Here is a 17966-nt window from a genome sequence, read left to right on the forward strand (position 1 = left end):
TAGTGGTAACCAGCATATTTATATGAATGCTGTGGACTGTGGAGTGTTTTAAAGCAGACAACAAAAAGAAAATCCCAAATTTACTTAAGCCAAAAGTTTACAATCTGATCACCTATCCCTGTTCCTGACACCAACCTACAAACCCCTCATCAGCAGATCAAAACCCACTATAAAGACAGTGCAGGTCTGGAGTGAGGAAGCCTCTTCTGCACTCCAGGACTGTTTCGAGGACACCGTGTGGGAGCTCTTTGAGGAGCCAGACATCAAGCTCCACACCTCATCAGTACTGTCTTACATTAATTTCTGCATGGACAATGTGACCACGAAGAAGCAGGTCAAAGTATTTCCCAAAAAAAAACCCTGGTTCAACAACAGTGCGAGTGCTGCTCAAAGCCAGGATGCAGCATTCAGATCAAGGGACAGGGAAGCACACAGCAGAAGAAGACCGGCTGTGGCTCAGTTGGTAGAGTCGTCGCCTCTCAACCAGAAAATCGAGGGTTCGATCCCCAGCTGAGCAACATATCCGATGTGTCCCTGTCCCTTAACCCTGCATTTCTCCCGTTGCTTCGGTGGTGGTGTATTAATGGATTAGTGTGCTTACTCTCTGATGTATGTTGCTTTGGATAAAAGCATCTGCTAAATGAATTGTTATATTGTAAAGAGCAGACTTAAACAGGGGCATCAAAACTGTTAAGTTACAATACAAGCAGCAGATTGAGGTCAACCTCAAAGACAACAACCTCCGCTCCATGTGGAAAGGCATCAGGAACATCACAGACTACAAACAAAGCCTCAACACCCCCACCACCGACACCGACGGTTGCCCTGACACCGGTAATCATGAAATGCATGGAGAGACTGGTACTGTCACACATCAACACCAGTTCGCTTACAAGGCCAACAGATCCACAGACGACACCATCTTACTCGCACTGCACACTGCCCTCACCCACCTGGAACAGCCCAACACCTATGTCAGAATGTTGTTTGTCGACTTCAGCTCTGCATTTAACTCCATCCAGCCAAGCAAACTGGTCACCAAACTGCACACACTGCAGTTAAGAACCCCCCTCTGTCTGTGGATCCAGGACTTTCTAACTAACAGACCTCAGCATGTCAGGCTGGGAGACAGCATCTCCTCCACCATCATCCTCAAAACCGGAGTACCCCAGGGCTGTGTCCTCAGTCCAATCCTCTACTCCCTGTACACCCACGACTGCACACCCACCCACAGCTCCAACACCTTCTTCAAATTTGCAGACGACACCACCATTGTAGGACTGATCTCCAACAACAACAAGGCGGCCTACAGAGAGGAGGTCCAAACATTCCCTGGGTGGTGTAAAAACAACAACCTGCACCTCAACACAAAGAAAACCAAGGAAATAATAATTGACTACAGGAAAAAACAAAAAACACCCCACAACAGTCTGCACATAAACGAGGAAGAGGTGGAGCATGTCACCAGCTTTAAGTTCCTGGGAGTGCACCTCTCAGAGGACCTGAGCTGGAGCCTCAACACCTCACACATAATAAAGAAAGCACAGCAATGCCTCTTTTTCCTGAGGACCCTGAGATGTAACTGACTTCCTCGCGATCTGCTGAATAACTTTTACTGCTGCACAATCGAGAGCATCCTGACATACGGCTGTACTGTCTGGTACTATAGCTATATAAAAAAAACGCCTGTTTTCATGTACTGCTCCTCCTTGATCCCTCTACGCTCTGAGTCTGTCAGCTACACTCTGCTGAGCCCACACTGTTAGACCCCACGTGGGCCAAGTCTGCTCTGATTGGTCTGCCGATCCACTCTGTCGTTATTGGTCAGTTGCTCAGCACGCTTCTCGGAAATTTCAACATGAGCTGTTGGGCTTGCCACAACGAACCAATGGACTTAGATCAGTGATCTCACACTGACAATGACGTCGCACTGACAAATTTTTATTGAGGGGGGCTAGAACCGAGCGTTACATGCAGCTAATGCTACAGCTATCAGGAGGACGTAGGAGAAGCCGCGTTTCCGCGGACTTTGACTTTTTGCAAATAGATGTGCCTAAACATGCACAGGACACTTGGAAAACACACTAAAGGGCATATAAAACCAGAAAAAGGATAATATGGGACCTTGAAATTAGCTTTCGTTGGTCTGGACCAAATATAACGTTTCTTTTTTGGTTTGGTGCGGTTCGTTTTCACATTGCACTTTTTGCAAGAGGCCCAGAATTTGTAAACAAAACTACGTAAGTAAAGATTGTTCAAACAAAAAGGCCTGGGGCAGGGTAAAGTGGTAATCGCAAAGTAAAAGTAAAGAATCATGGAGATCTTGCATGTTGCACTCGTCCTGGTATTGGTTTGGTTCATACAGTTAAAAACATTAACGTCATGATTATATGAGAATATTTAATATTAGTTTGATTTTCAAACTTTCAACTTATCAGGCTGGCCCATGTGATCACGGTCAACAATGTTATAATGTGTGCATTAATAAACTGTTAACATTAGATATATTATAGCATTACAAATCATTAGCAAACATTAGCAACTATCATTTCAATGTTTGTTAACAGTAAATAACTATTAACTTATGGTTAATTATCTGTTTACCCTTATTTACCCTTAATACATGATGGTTATTATAAAGTGTTACAAAACTTAATTCTTACTTTACGACTTTTCCATGTCCCAGGTGGAAGGTATGGAAAGACTGTGCAGCAAGTTCTTGCGGAAATGGCTGGGAGTCCCCCCATCCTTCAGCGCAATCAACCTGTACAGCAAGACCTCCAGTCTCATCGGTGGTTGAGGAGTTTAAAACCACCAAGGCAAGGGCAGTCAGTACACTCCTCTCATCTGAAGACGGGAAAGTAAGACACGCAAGCAAGACCATCAAATGCGGCAGAAAGTGGAAGCCCCAGCAAGCTGTGATGGAAGCAGAATCCCACTGGAAACACCAGGAAATCATGGGCGTGGTATGCCAGGGACGCCTGGGCCTTGGACACTACAGCGAGAAGAGGTGGAGCAGGGCTGATGCCAGAGCCAGAAGAGGCCTCGTGGTGCAAAGAGTCTGTGAGGCAGCAGAAGAGGAGTGCCAGGTGAAAGCGATCGGACTTGCCTCTCAGGGTCGATGGACGCAGTGGGACCAGGCACAGGAGCAACCGCTGTCTTGGAAGGAACTGTGGCAGACAGATCAAGGGAAGTTGAGCTTTCTCCTGCGCTCTGTGACTGACCTGCTGCCAACCCCAAGAAATCTGAAGATCTGGGGCGGAGAGGAAGACCCATCTTGCAACCAAGATGGGTCGAGCAGCCTCCTGTACACTGAACCACATCCTGACCGGTTGTCCAAAGGCATTGGCAGAAGGGCAGTACAGATGGAGGCACGACAAGGTCCTCACGGAAATCGTCAAATGGGTGGAACAGCAGCGAGTCAAAGCCAACAACAAGCAGGCCCAACCGCCCGAAGCCATAACCTTTGTGAGGGAAGGAGACAAGGCTCATAAGACCAGCATGGTGGCCAAGAACCCACCCTCTACCTTGCAACGAGCCTCCGACTGGGAGTTGAGAGTGGACCTGAAGAGGAAGCTTGTCTTCCCACAGGACGTGGCAGTGACCTCCCACCGACCAGATATGGTCTTGCTCTCTAGGAGCACAAAAACCATTATAGTTGCTGAGCTCAGGGTGCCCTGGGAAGAAAGGCTAGCCACGTCCCACCAACTGAAAAAAGCCAAGTACCAAGACCTGGTCGACAAAGCTGTTTTAAAGGGGTGGCATGCAACCAGCTACCCCACTGAAGTCGGCAGCGGCGAGTTCCCAGCAAAATCGGTGCGCTACTTCCTCCAGTCTCCTCTCTAACAGCTGAAGAATGCCACCAGGGACATAGCTGCAGCTGCAGCCACGTCCAGCTCAAGATGGCTGTGGCTGAAGAGAGCCCACAGTTGGAACCCTTCTGCAGATGAAGGCTAGTCAGTCTTCGCTGCCCCACTCAGGCAAGGTGTTCAGGTTAAGGGGCGAAACACCTGAGTCCCTGAGATTCCTGCTGACGATGCGAAAGGGTTCTAATAACGTGGATGCTCCAAGAAATACTGTCTCAGAAGGAGATCTTAAGGGGCATGTAAGTGTTGCACTGGACACAAATGATAGTCATGTCCAGTTCAATGTTAGATTTGATGTGTGAACAATAAACTCCTCATACTTGCAAAAAGTTAGTTAAGGTTTTAGCTTGGATTAAATCTATTCACCTCACATATGTTTCCTGGATCCTGGCTCAGACTGCAGGAGAGGGCCGATTTGAGGTCCAATTCCCCCTTCCAGACAATCGTGGGGTCGTTCCCGACTCAAGGCTGCTCAGGTCAGATTATCTTGTAGTTTTATTGGTATAAAGATGAACCCCATGTCCCCAATCTGCTCTGAGATCAATTTATTTCCAACGTGTTGGATATTTAGAATTTAAGAGCTTGACAATTACGTCATGAAAGGGTCTGGCGGAAGTTGTGTGTGAATATGATAACAACAAGAGACGAGGGAGGACAGTAATGAATGGACAGTAATGACGACCTGCGGCAAGACACAACCTGCACAGCTGCACCGTAGACGTTTAATGCAAGCGATGGAAGCGGGCAATGCTTTTGAAAAATGGTAAGACGTTAGAACGCAGAAAGGTTCAAGACTGATGCAGAGCTGGCTAAACACTGAAGCTTCAGTGTCCCAAACTTGGCAACCTGCATAAGGATTGATAATAGGGAGGAGGGGGCGGGGAAGACTGCTCTCTTCAATGTTTTAAATTTGTATTTAAGAACCAATTTTAAACCCTACATGTCAGCATGACAGCGTTAAATATTTCTGCTTTAAATGACAATCTGGACTATCTCTATAAGACTACGCTCAAGCCATAATTATCTTCTCTGTCGCATGTTGCACATGCAGACTGACTGGGCAGGTTGGACAGGTCAGGGAGCAACTTGCTGTGGCATGTAATAGTAAAAAAAACAAATAATAATTAAAAAAAAAACACAGGTACACAGGTGCTGACAGTCCAATTTGGAAGCGGGAAAGCGAACTGGTTCAGATAAAACTGATTCTACCCAACTTAAAAAGCCTCTGCAAGTTTCTAATTAGCTCCACGAGCAGTAACGTGCTCAAACTAGGATCAATATTGGAGATGCTTTTTTAAAATGGAGAGAGGTTAGAACGCAGAAATGTTCAAGACTGATGCAGAGCTGGCTAAACACTGAAGCTTCAGTGTCCCTGACATGGCAACCTGCATAAGGATCGATTCAAGGGGGAGAAAGCTCTCTCTAATGTTATGAATGTAGTTTCAAGTATCAATTTTAAACGCTATGTGCCAGAGTTACATATTGCTCCTTTAAATTACAATCTGGACTATCTCTTTAAGAATACAAGTAAGCCATAATTATCTTCTCTGTCGCAGGTTGATCATGCAGACTGACTGGGTAGGTTTGACAGGTCAGGGAGCTACTCGTTTTAGTTTTTAATCAGAACCCAAACAGCATTTTATGATTGTTAAACACATACACAGGGGTTGACATCAATTCCATTTTGTCATTGGTCGTCTGGGCCACTAATCCAAGAAAAGTGATTTCTGTCAGCCGTTTGTAAAAAACTTCCAGCCAAACATTAAAAACATTGACTTTAAAACTTCCAGCTAAGAATCCCATTGTTGAATTGTGAAGGGACATTCACTACCTGCTGTATCTCTTTTTCTGTCTGCTGGGACAGATTGTCCAACCTCCATCTCTGAAGGTCTTTTATTTAGCCTCTGAATTTACTGGCCACAGAGGCAGAGCTCATTTGGTACAAAAAAAGCTGACCTCATTTGTGGCTGATTGTGCTCTGCTGGCCACACTGTCCTGCTAACTATGAAAGGTAAGTGTAGGATTTGTGTGTATCTATATGTACAGTATGTAATGCTCATATTTTTAATATCTTTATGAAGATGAAATTAATGTCAAGAAATGTTTGTTTTTGTAATTGAGCAGACTGTCTATTAGCAATGGGGTAGGCCTAATTAAACCTAATGTTTTACAAAGTAGTTCTAAACTGTGTGCAGAATCATGAACCAAAAGAAATAGACAGCTGAGACCTGATTTTGATTCACTGGTCATAATCCAAATTTTAGTCCCATTACTCTTTTTCTCAACAAAATCCATTCCTATTTCGTTCAATTCTCGTTTCCTTTCAAACAGATGGAGCCAGAACGCTGCTTTGAGTCCAGAAACACTTCGTGTTTGAAGTCAAATTATCCCATACCCCTACGTGTTACCCTCTACATCATTTTCGGGGTCATAATCATCCTAACAGTGTGTGGAAACCTTTTGGTCACTTTCTCAGTGGCTTGTTTTAAGCAGCTCCATACTCCAACAAATTACCTGATATTCTCTCTGGCTGTGTCTGACCTGCTTTTAGGGATAATAGTCATGTTTCCTGGAATGATTCGATTTATAGAGACTTGTTGGTATTTTGGGGACTTCTTCTGTAAAGTCTCAATAAGTTCAGATATCACGTTGTGCTCAGCATCAATTCTGAATCTGTTATTCATTTCAGTCGACCGATACTACGCTGTTTGCCAACCTCTGCTTTACAGAAGTAAAATATCAGTGAATGTTGTGTTGATCCTGATCCTGCTCTGTTGGAGTTTTTCAGTTCTTGTAGGCTTTGGAATGATTTTTCTAAAGTTAAATATTTTGTGTGTTGAAGAGTTTTATTATAACCATGTTGCATGTGAAGGAGGATGTGTTGTGTTTATGAGTGGAGTGTCTAGTACTGTCTCCTCAGTGATTAACTTTTACTTTCCCGGAATAATAATGCTTTGTGTTTACCTTAAGATTTACCTTGTAGCACGTAGACAATTTTGCAGCATTCAGAATGCAGGATGTGTGAACTCAGTAAAAACATCAAACACAAGCCAGACAAAGGCCACTAAAACCCTGGCTATTGTAATGGGGGGTTTTCTGTGCTTTTGGTCTCCATTTTTTGTTTGTAACATCATCAATCCTTTTGTTAGTTACTCAATACCGCCAACATTTTTTGTCACACTTGTATGGTTGGGATTCTTAAATTCTGCTGTGAACCCTATAATATATGCATTCTTTTATAGTTGGTTCAGAAAGGCTTTTAAATTATTGACCTCAGGTAACATCTTTAAATCTGACATTTCAGAGACAACACTTTTCAATGACTGAACTGATGATTCGTTATGTTTTTGGGTAGTTAGTATTTATTTTACAAGCAAAATGATTCTGAATTGATGTTTCTAAATGTGTCATTTGGCTCAAATAGATCTGTTACATCCCCAATCTTCTCTGAGATCAGTTTATTTAAAAAAATGTTTGATTTTTAGAATTTAACATCTTGACAATTACGTCATGAAGGGGGTCTGGTGGAAGTTGTGTGTGAATACAATAACCATGAGAGACGAGGGACAGTAATAAGCAGTAATTTTTCTTCCCCTCAGCACAAATCATTATAATCCTGATTAAACCACAGGCTCCATTGTTTACGTGAGGTCACATGAGGTGATACTCTTTGTAAAGTCCTGTTAGTATGTGATGTGCCAAGATTTTCACATGTGTTTAGATTCTCTTTATGTGTGTGATGCCACCAGAATTCAAAATTGGGAAGGATTTTAAAACTCCTGCAGCCAGGCTTAAAATTAAATAATCTGGAAAAAGTTCACTTTTATATTGTTATGCATGTCATAGATGTGGGAAAACAAAGAGGTGGACCCAAGTGCAGAATAAACTAACAAAAACGATTTATTTTAACAAAAAGGCTAGAGGAAAATTGCAAAACAAAAACTTACAAGAACAAAATCCAAAAAAGGTAAAACAAGGAAACACTTGAAACTCTGACATTGACGGACAACTACTCAGAACTTACAACAATGATCTGACAACACAAGGGAAGGAACACAGAGGCAGGAATACAATACATGAAACACTGAGGACAACTACAAACTGAATCATGAAACACAAAAGACACACAGAACTCAAGATTGTAACTAAACACACTACAACACAGAGATACACGAGGATAAGAAATTACAAAATAAAACAGGAAACACTGAATCCAAAACTAGGAAACCATCAACACTAGAAAACATTAACACAAGGGAAACAAGCAACACTGGGATAAAACGGGAAACTCAAATATACAAAACTAAACCATGATAATGCAGATGATACTCAATTATCCCTTTTAAAGAAATCACATCAAATTATTTAGTTTCCAAAACTAAATGCATGTTTTAAATATGTTAATGTTTTGTGGCCTTAACAGCTGAGAGACTTTTTGAATTATCCCTAAATGGCATCAATCTGCCTCTACCACCACTGTATAAACAAGGCTATGATCCTTCAACTTTCACAGAAAAATACATTATAATAATTGTTTTTTGACTTGCATGACTGCTAAAATCAGTCACATCCTGTCTGAAAAAGCAAAAGCATTTTTGATTTCTAAGCAGGGTTTTTGACTTTAAAATCTTTAACTCACTTACAAAGCGATTGATGGGCAGGCGCCATCATATCTTACAGATCTAGGGTGCTCATAGTGCAGTCTTAGGGCACACTCATACTAAACAATCTGTGCCGTGCCCAAGCATGCTTCAACCCTAAAGTCCAGTTTGTTTGACTAGTGTGAGCGTTCTGATCTGTGCTTATAGTGTGTACAAGAGGTAAATGTGCTCAGGTCCGGTTAGCCCTGGCATTCATTGAGCATTCAATTAAAAGCCTACTTTCTGATGAACCATCTTCCAGTTTGGTCCTGGGAGGAAGACATCCTATACATTAGGAGTAGGCTGAAAACATTCCCTTTCGATAATGTTTATAGATAGGCTGGCACAGGCCTGACATGGACCTGCACTTAGCTTTGTTGCTATAAGTTAAGACTACCAGTGGGACATTTTTTCTAGGAAGGTGATATGGTTGGATCTTAACATAAAAAAATAATAACTGGGGAATATATTCTATCAAATTGGACAACGTTTGAGGACCAGATTTTATTAATGTCAGTCATGGTCTAACTGCCCTTTTCTCACCAAGGTCTGATTTTCCAAGTACGTAGTTTGAAAACACTTGTCAAATGTGCATTTATTTGGGTGCTGGTGGTGCAGTGGTTAGTGTGGCCCAGGTTCAAATCCAGCCTGTGGCTCATTTCCCGCATGTCATTACCCATTCTCTATATCCACTGTCCTATCTATCCAGGCACAAAGAGCCCAAAAATAAATATTTTATTTATTCATTCATCCATATCCCATAAAAGCAGGTCAGGGCAGTTAGACAATTGTATATCTTTCCAGCAATGTTTTCAAGCTCCTACTGGAGTATTCCAAGATGTTCCCTCGCCAGATGGGATAACTTCATCCTAGCTTGTTCTAGGACCAACCAGGGTTGTCCTATTGGTTCAATCTTCCTGGAAAACTTCCAAAGGAGGGCACTTGGGATAAATCAGATCATAACACCCTCTGCAGGCTCATTTTGTTATAAAGGAAACAAAGCTTTACTCTGAGTTGGGGTCGAATAGTAAACCCATGTCAGTACTGTCACTTGTATAACGTTCTGCCATGAAATAGATTTTTGCAACACTGTCATCATGTTTTAATTACACACATTTGGTTGTTGTGCACACATGGGGCAACATTGATGCCACCGATAGCTCAACCTGCCATCCACGGTGGTAGGTAGATAAAAGTAGCGTAAAAGAGAGATTTGTGATATACAACAGCTCAGATTGAATCCCGGAATTCTACATGTTTCCCTTTGACACTTGAATAGCAGAGCGAGGCAGATCTACACGCTCACTGACCAAGTGACACTGCCTCCTCCACATGACAGAGCGGGTGTCAATGTTCCCAATAAAAGTGAATTGCTGTACAGCAATAAAGTAAACGAGTTCTATTCACGAGATCCCTTTTCCATTTCCTCCATGGTTTTGTTCAATCTGACGGCACTGCCTGACCTACTGGGTCTGTATCTGAAAGGTAACCACAGTCATGAGCACTCGCAGGCTCACAAGATCACAGGACAACTACAAGGTTGCACGGTAATAAAGAAAACAACGTGCGAAAAACAGGTTACTTTGTCTTTCTATGATCGATTTGCTTCGAATTTGGTGCCTGTTTTGTTGATACCGTGATAGGATAATGAACAGGAGTCTGTTGATTGTGTTTCATTTTGAAATTGACTGGATGCTCTATGCATCCAGTCAATTTCGATGTTGATGTTCTCTGTTCAGCCAGTAATATAACCTCCAGTAATCTTCCAATATGGTGGGAGCAATTGTAAATAGTCTGAAAGTGAACCAAATGGATTTTATGTTTCAACCAGTCTGAACATTTTGATTTAACACATACAAGGCCACACATGATTTGCATATGCTCAGCGGATATATACAACTTACAGCAGTGTTTACCCACCCACCAATCATGCCTTGAATATATATACAGTATATTTTCTATTTTTCAAGATGTATGGCATATTTTTTTAATGTAATAATTTATATAACAATAAATGTTTACCTTGTTGAATCAGAATAAGAATCAGCTTTGTTTGCCAGTTATGCTTAAACACACAAGGAATTTGACTTTGGTAAACTGTAAAATTCCTGACTACTTTTTAACAAATTTTCCCAAATTGAATAGTGTGTGACAGACTGTTTATTCATGATTTTCATTGTCCAAAGAACTTTCGATTGGATGGCCAAATATGTGACACAGGGTAGGCGGTGCTAAGACACTGTATTTTTTATTACAAGACCGAGATAGCCTCTCTACATACTTCCCCAGTGCATGCCTCTTTATCTCAGTTAATGTATTGGTATATGTTTTTAGTTCATGATGGTAGTTGGATTTTCTCAGGAGCAATTTTGTTTTCCTGAGTCTAATGCCTCTTGTGTCCTGACACAGTTCAGTGTGGGGACCAAATTCATCCTCTATTTATTGTTTTCTTTAGGCATGCTGATTACAATTTTAGGAAACACAGTTGTCATTGTGTCAATTAGCCATTTCAAGCAGCTGCATAATTCTACCAGTGTGCTTATTTTATCTCTTGCTCTGGTTGATCTACTAGTTGGTGTTATTGTGATGCCTTTCAGTGCCATCAGAACTGTTCATGGCTGCTGGTTTTATGGGGAAGTCTTCTGTCAGTTGCACTCCAGCTTTGATATGTTTCTTACTAGTGTCTCTATTTTCCATCTAATTTGCATTGCTATAGACACATGAAGCTATAGGCGATCCTCTGCATTACTCCATGAAGATCACAATGCCAGTGGCCTGGATTATGGTATGTTGCAGCTGGGCACTGGCTGCTGTCTACTCTTTTGGACTACTTTACTCAAAGGCAAATGTTGCTGGGTTGGAGGATTACATAGAATCAATTAATTGCCTTGGCAGCTGTAACCTTCTCTTTAACCACCTTTGGGGAATCCTGGACAGTATTATTGTCTTTTTCTTTCCCTGTATTGTAATGGTTTGCCTGTACACTCAAATATTTATTGTAGCTAAAGAGCATTTACAAAAGATTGGAGATGTGAAACATTCTTCAAAGGACAGAGGAAGAATTTGGGTCATTAAACAATCTGAGAACAAGGCTGCAAAGACTTTGGGAATTGTGTTTAGTGCATTCATCTTCTGTTGGATGCCATTTTTTTTAATTCAGTAGGTGATGCATACAATGGCTTTAGCACACCAGTTGCTGTCTTTGAAACATTTGTTTGGTTGGGCTATTTTAATTCAACCTTGAACCCAATTATTTATGCCTTGTTTTATCCCTGCTTCAAAAAGTGTTTCTACTGTATCATCACACTGAAAATATTTAGCCCAAATTCTTCAACCATGAATGTATCTCTTAAATGACACAGCTTTAAGAAGTTTAAGAAATGCTTTTACCTCGTTGTAAACCTGAAAACATTCCTCAATCATAAATGTGTATCCTCTTACATAGTTATGTCCTCATGTATTATTTTTGCAAAAAAAGCAGGTTCAGATGATACTATTTGCCTTGTCCCGTACATTATTTTTACAGTCTACGGTCTCTACAGGCAGCCTGACCTCCGACCTCTTGCAGTCTGTGGGCTGCTGCTGGGGCCTCTGACAAATTCCTTGTTAAAGCCTACCACCTAGTGGGGGATTGTTGTAACTGCGGGCACTTTGTGCCACAGTCACATTATTAGTTTCATTTATAACCAGTCCATTTTATTTAAATGCTTTTCCTTTTTTTAACCACAATTTAAACATTCTTTCCCCCTTACAATCCCTTTTTATTATTTGTTTTGTTGTTGTTATTCTTTTCAGTAAGACAATATGTTTAATCAATTGGGCTTCAATAATTAGGCTTTAAATATAATATAATATCACAGCTGAGAGATGAGGAGACAGACAGAAAGTTCACAAAGACACTTAAAAAGAAACAATGAGGAGAAGCTTCTCTCAGCTTTTCAGAAAAAGGCAATAATCTCATTCAAAGAAAGTTACAACATGCCCAAAACAGAGCCACATGTTTTTTTTTTTTAATCTACCTCTGAACTGTCTTTAGTTGTTGTTGGGAAGAACATGCAAACTCCAAACTGAAAGGCCGATGTCCCACCAAGGGTTCAAACCAGGAGCCTTCTTCTTGCTGTGAGGCAACAGTGCATCCCCGGTTTTGATCATGTTGAATCATTTTACCGACATTCATCAAGGGTGATATTTGTAGTTCCTGAATTATCAGTCATCAGCAGGTAAGTCGATTATCATTCACCGTTTGTCATCTTTTCATTAGATCAGTTTAAAGTTCACCACCCTCCAACAGTCATCTGTAAATGTGATGTGATTGATTGCCGTTTAATCACTGCGTCTCTTTTCGCCTGAACCTGAACAACACCAAACAGACATCCAGTCACAGTTGGAATTTGGTTAGTTAGCAGCATACATAAAATATTTTTCTCGGTTTATATCGCCATTTTAATGTCTTGTTTTTGGTATCTACATCTCCCGACCCAAATCTTGAGTCTGGCTGTCAGCCATTTTTGACTAATCATTAAGAGTCAGTCAGTGCGACTGGGCTCTGTGGGAGGACTACAGTACGACACAAGTCTGTGGACCATGTAATGAAGAAATGTACACAAGTCAAACACAAAGTGAAAAGTAGAGGTACAGAAACTTCATGTTACCTGTCAGTGGTGTCTTTATTGATGTAATCTGTTGGTTTGGACTGAGTGTTCAAATGTGGAAGATTTATTAGTGGATAACATGAAGTCTCCCATCAGTGCCTATTTCTTCCGCCTCTTTATTAATGCCTCCTCAGGGTTCTGTTGCAGGCATTTAACACTAGAACGACCGTCATTCTATCACTACTAGAAAGGCCGTAGTGGTCATTTTGACTGTTTACGAATTATTTGCATATCATTTAAATAATCAATATCAAATATAAGAATAAATGGATCTGTAATGTTGTGAAAGGTATAATAAACTTCAGGACACAAACATTAAATTCTAATGAATTTGAAATTTGAATAGTTTATCGACAACCACAGGAACAGCAGCCGGCGTTTTTTGCGAATAGGAATGATCTCTGTATCATTCTCAGGTTCAATCTCAGAGCCAGTGTCAGATGAAGTTTCTATATGGTTTTAGGCGGGTAAGCTTTCTTTCCTCCTTGGCTCGAGCGTTATAAACAATAGTTGCTAGGCAACAGCGATGCGCACCTTCAAGTAGTGGTGGGCGATATAACGATCTTAGATCGTGAAGGATTTTAACTTGCTGACGATCTGCCAAAGCAGAGAGATCGTAGAACCGGTTATGAAAACTTTTTAGGATGATATATAAATGCATACATTTAAAACCTCAGAAATAAAATCTAAAAATTGTCCAAAGTCAGGCTGGTCGACCCATCGCACCTTCCAATGGACCTTTCCCTACCTAACACCACTTTCCCTAAGGATCGATAAAGAAAGAAAACACCTGAGGTCCCAATATATGCATCTTATACAGTTCCAGAAAAATATGTCTTGCTAAAAATATCTACTATAAAGTAAAACATACAAAATGTTTTATCAACAATACAAGTTACATTGTAATAAACCTTCAATGATTTTTCAATCGAAACCCCTCATCATGATGTCCATTTCCATCCTCTATTTTCTTAAATTTGGTTGTTTCAATTCCATTAATCTGGAAGGATCTCTGGACAATCAGCCACCCTCACATTGGTCTCCCAAATATCATCCTGGGAAGAAAAATCAACAGCCAGTATCTTTGTACATACAAAACATCAAAAATATTAATTTTTGTATCATACTTTCACATTATTCCACTACATGATTAACATATACATGATTAATATACATGATTAACATATTCAATTCCCCCCTTTTATCAATTCACTTCCAGTACAAAATAATAGTGAGTCAATGTTGAATTCAGATATTCAAAAATTGATATTTCTCTCCAATCTCTATGACCTCCTCACCTTCACTTAGGTCATTACCACTCAGTAGCGGCATCTGAATGTTTTCTCCTGGCATCACAACTCCTACCCATCTCAATATCATAGCCTTAGCAAAGGTCAACAACAGCGTACAAAAACAAAACATCACACACAGTGATAGAAGGGTAGCCACCAAAATCTGAACCACTATAGCTCCTACTGGTCCTAATTGGTCTTGTAACCAGGTATTTGCAGACCATCCCGCTCTTTCTGATGGACCAAATGAATCCCTTATGAGTTTCAATGCATCTATGACACTAGTCATATTGTCAGCGGCATCAGGAATCAAAGTGTAACAGGCTTCTCCAGTTAGATTCAAAGCTACACAGAGGCCACCTTGTTTGGCCAAAATGTAATCAAGAGCCATGTCATGTTTCAGCAACGTCAATCGATGACTCCTCTGAGTATTTGACAAATATTCAAAACCTTTTATGGTCTCGTTTGCAAACCCTTGCAGGGTATATGTAATATTATCAATATGATCAGCTAAGTATGTAACACCATACCATGGAAACAATCCTATTCCCCATTTCTCTCCCAAACTTATCCTCCAATGATAAGACTCCAAGTTGTGAAATTGTGCCAAATCTCTTTTCTTTCTACTGCCAGAGATTGTCGTAGAGTTATCCTGATCAGACCCTTGTCCCTTCTGAATAACAAAAACATCATACGGAAGTTTCAACTGTGCCATATAACAACATCCAATCCAACCATAAGGTAAAAATAAGTATGCCTTATCGCCACAAATCCACCAGATATCTTTAAATGTTCCTATGGTAAAATGACCCGGTAAAGTTTGATTCTTTACACTTAGAGTTTTACTCAGTCGGCGATGTGGTGCATGAAAGGTCACTGTATACATGTCATCAATAGCCCTTCGATCACGTCGTCCAAATTGCATCATATAGTTATCACATTCTGATATTCCCATAAACATACCATCTCCACCATGAGTACCATTTGAACAAAAACAAGATTTAACCTTCACAGGTGTCACTTCCATAGGATCAGGGACTGCTGTCGTAATATCTTCATACTGATAAAGGAGATTTATATATGATAAGTTCTTCAACCAAGCACAATGACGTTGAGGTGTAAATAGATGCACCGACACGGCCATCCAATAATCATTTGATGCTTGTTGCTTAAATACCAACCACGATAGCGCATAATTTTGACATTTAGAAGTTAAAGGTTCTGGTACCGTCTCTAGAATTGAAGGCCATGTGCCTGGTGCTGGAACTCTCACGACACATGGACCACTCAAATTACTAGCCAATCTAACAGAGTGAGTCAACTGTTGGTACCACATATTTCTACTTGCCCACGGGTCTGCAATTTGCAACACCGAGGAATCAAACCCATAAGCTTTCCATTGGGTTTCATGCTTCTCTAATGCATGAAGATGTTTAGTCATGCCTTCTGATGTCCCGTCAGCATCTACAAAATCATCAATCAGATTCGACATAGTCATCTGAATTGTTTCAGCTGCCTTAACTAATGTAGATGTAGCAACAGATGTCAACATCATACCTACAGACTTTGTAGACACCGAAGAACTCATCATCGTTTCGTTGATAGTAGATCCCATCTTTACAACCTCACTTGTAAAATTACTAGGAGTAACAGAAGTAGAAATTGTCATCATCGCTGTTGTAACATCCTTTTTTACCAAAGTCGCAGCTAGAGTAGTAACCAAAGTTGATACGTTAATACTACTAATTATTCTCTGAGCTACAGTAGTAGACGTCATCTGTTCATCAGTCACCCTTGGAGTGACTAGTTGCTTTTGAACCTCTTTAGCCACCGTAACTACTTCAATAGGATCTAGGCCTTCTACCACAAGCATTATCTTACAAGTTCTATACCCTTTTACCCAATAATTGTGATATGGTACAAATTTAAACTCTGGATCCAAATAAGTGCATGTATATTCTCCCTGATCTTCCCCTGTTACATTGATTAGGACAAGTGTACAGTCGTCTGCAACCCTAAACAACCTTATGTGATTATACAAAATATACTTTCTTGATCACGAGGCACACTATTAATTTCAGGTCCTGTTAGCACTATTTCTTCACCACGAGCATTTTTCCCATTAGGGGAATTATTACCATCATTATTCCATTTTCCACATTTACATGGAAGGCGTGCTGAATTCCCTAACGTAGTTTTAATCACAATGTTTACAGGAATTTGAGTTGTAGAAATCATCTGAGGCTCAGCTGTATTTAAACGCAATATCTCTGTAACGTCAGTAACCTTCAGTTTTGAAAAGGTGGATGTCTGCTTTATTTTCTCAATCAGCGGGAGAGTTGATATGGTAGTCGACAGTTTTCCTACTTCAACAACCAGGGGTTTTGCAATTCTAGTTTCATTTAGTACCACTAAAGTCACAATACTGTTTCTGTAACCTAACCCCGATTGGACACTATGCTCTCCCATATTTACTAATTTTGGGTCATAATATGTACACTTATAGTCACCTTGATCTTCAATCTGAGATCTACGTAAATAAAGACTACAGTCTCCCTCAATCTTTGACCTTCTTCGATCATTAAGCAACACATACTTTTCTAGTGGTGATGTCCCCAATAAATCAATAACCTTACCATGGCTATCTTCCCACTGGACTCGGAATTTCCCTTTCCCATTATTTTCCTTTGTACACTGACATGGGAGCTGAACTGACTTTCCCAAAATCACTTCTACTCTAGTCCTCGTAACGTTTTGGTCTAACCTTTCTTCGGGTTGGCCTTGGACTCCTTGGCCCAACTGGGTCTGTGGATTTTCCTGTAGAGGCATCACAGCCCTCTGGAGCCTTTGACGACTCATGCTCTTGAGAAATAGACTCTGTTGTTTCTGGGACATGTTGTAAATCAATGTCACCAAATCGTCTTTCTTGCTCCTGGACTGACAAGTCATCCCTGACATCATCAAAAGTGTAATCAAAATCATCATGCATAGCCCCAACATGGTCAATCCCTTCTTCTGGGTCTTGACCTTGGGGGTCTGCATGAACCTCTGCTGCTTCTGCAGCTTCTGTTGGCTCTCTTGCGCTTTCAACATCTTGGTTCTGTGATCGTGGAACCTCTTCTGTTGGCGCTTTAACACAATGTGATAAATGATACCAGGTAGGAGACCCTTTAACCTGGACTGCAGTTCCCGTACTGCGGACTACTTTAAATGGTCCTTCGCGGCGTTCATTAAACCACTTCCTCCTAAACACCTTCACGAATACCTTGTCTCCAGGTTGCACTGCATTCGTCTTTTGCTCATTGAGTCTCTCTTGCACCTCCTCTCGTTTTTGCCTGTCAGAGACATATGTGTATATTCTCTTATGTAAAGCAGCCATGTAATTAACATACACTCGCATTTCATCTTCTAAAAGGGCTAAACTTGGACCCTTGCCACTTGTACGCAAACAAGGTGTCGGCATCCGTCTGCCCATTGCCAACTCATGGGGTGTCATGCGCAAATCACGGAGCCCAC

The 17966-nt window shown here is 40.9% G+C and overlaps 1 protein-coding gene and 1 pseudogene across 1 annotated transcript; both read left to right on the forward strand.

Moving 5' to 3' along the window:
* The first annotated feature begins 3288 nt into the window (after positions 1-3288).
* On the forward strand, positions 3289-7193 carry LOC109997370 (trace amine-associated receptor 1-like). The gene is made up of 3 exons (XM_065960510.1): positions 3289-3816; positions 6198-6486; positions 6556-7193. The coding sequence occupies exons 1-3, from the start codon at positions 3289-3291 to the stop codon at positions 7191-7193; spliced, it is 1455 nt and encodes a 484-aa protein (XP_065816582.1).
* Positions 7194-10846: 3653 nt separating this feature from the next.
* LOC109997371 (trace amine-associated receptor 13c-like) lies at positions 10847-11863 on the forward strand (annotated as a pseudogene).
* The last annotated feature ends 6103 nt before the right edge of the window (positions 11864-17966 follow it).

The sequence above is a fragment of the Labrus bergylta genome, chromosome 11 (assembly GCF_963930695.1).
Source record: "Labrus bergylta chromosome 11, fLabBer1.1, whole genome shotgun sequence".
Classification (NCBI taxonomy): domain Eukaryota; kingdom Metazoa; phylum Chordata; class Actinopteri; order Labriformes; family Labridae; genus Labrus; species Labrus bergylta.

Coding starts and splice junctions, on each gene's coding strand:
- LOC109997370 (XM_065960510.1), top strand. CDS start 3,289: ATGGGTCGAGCAGCCTCCTGTACACTGAACCACATCCTGACCGGTTGT. Junction 3,817..6,197: donor GCGAGTTCCCAGCAAAATCG/GTGCGCTACTTC, acceptor CCTTTCAAACAG/ATGGAGCCAGAACGCTGCTT. Junction 6,487..6,555: donor GTATTTTGGGGACTTCTTCT/GTAAAGTCTCAA, acceptor TATTCATTTCAG/TCGACCGATACTACGCTGTT.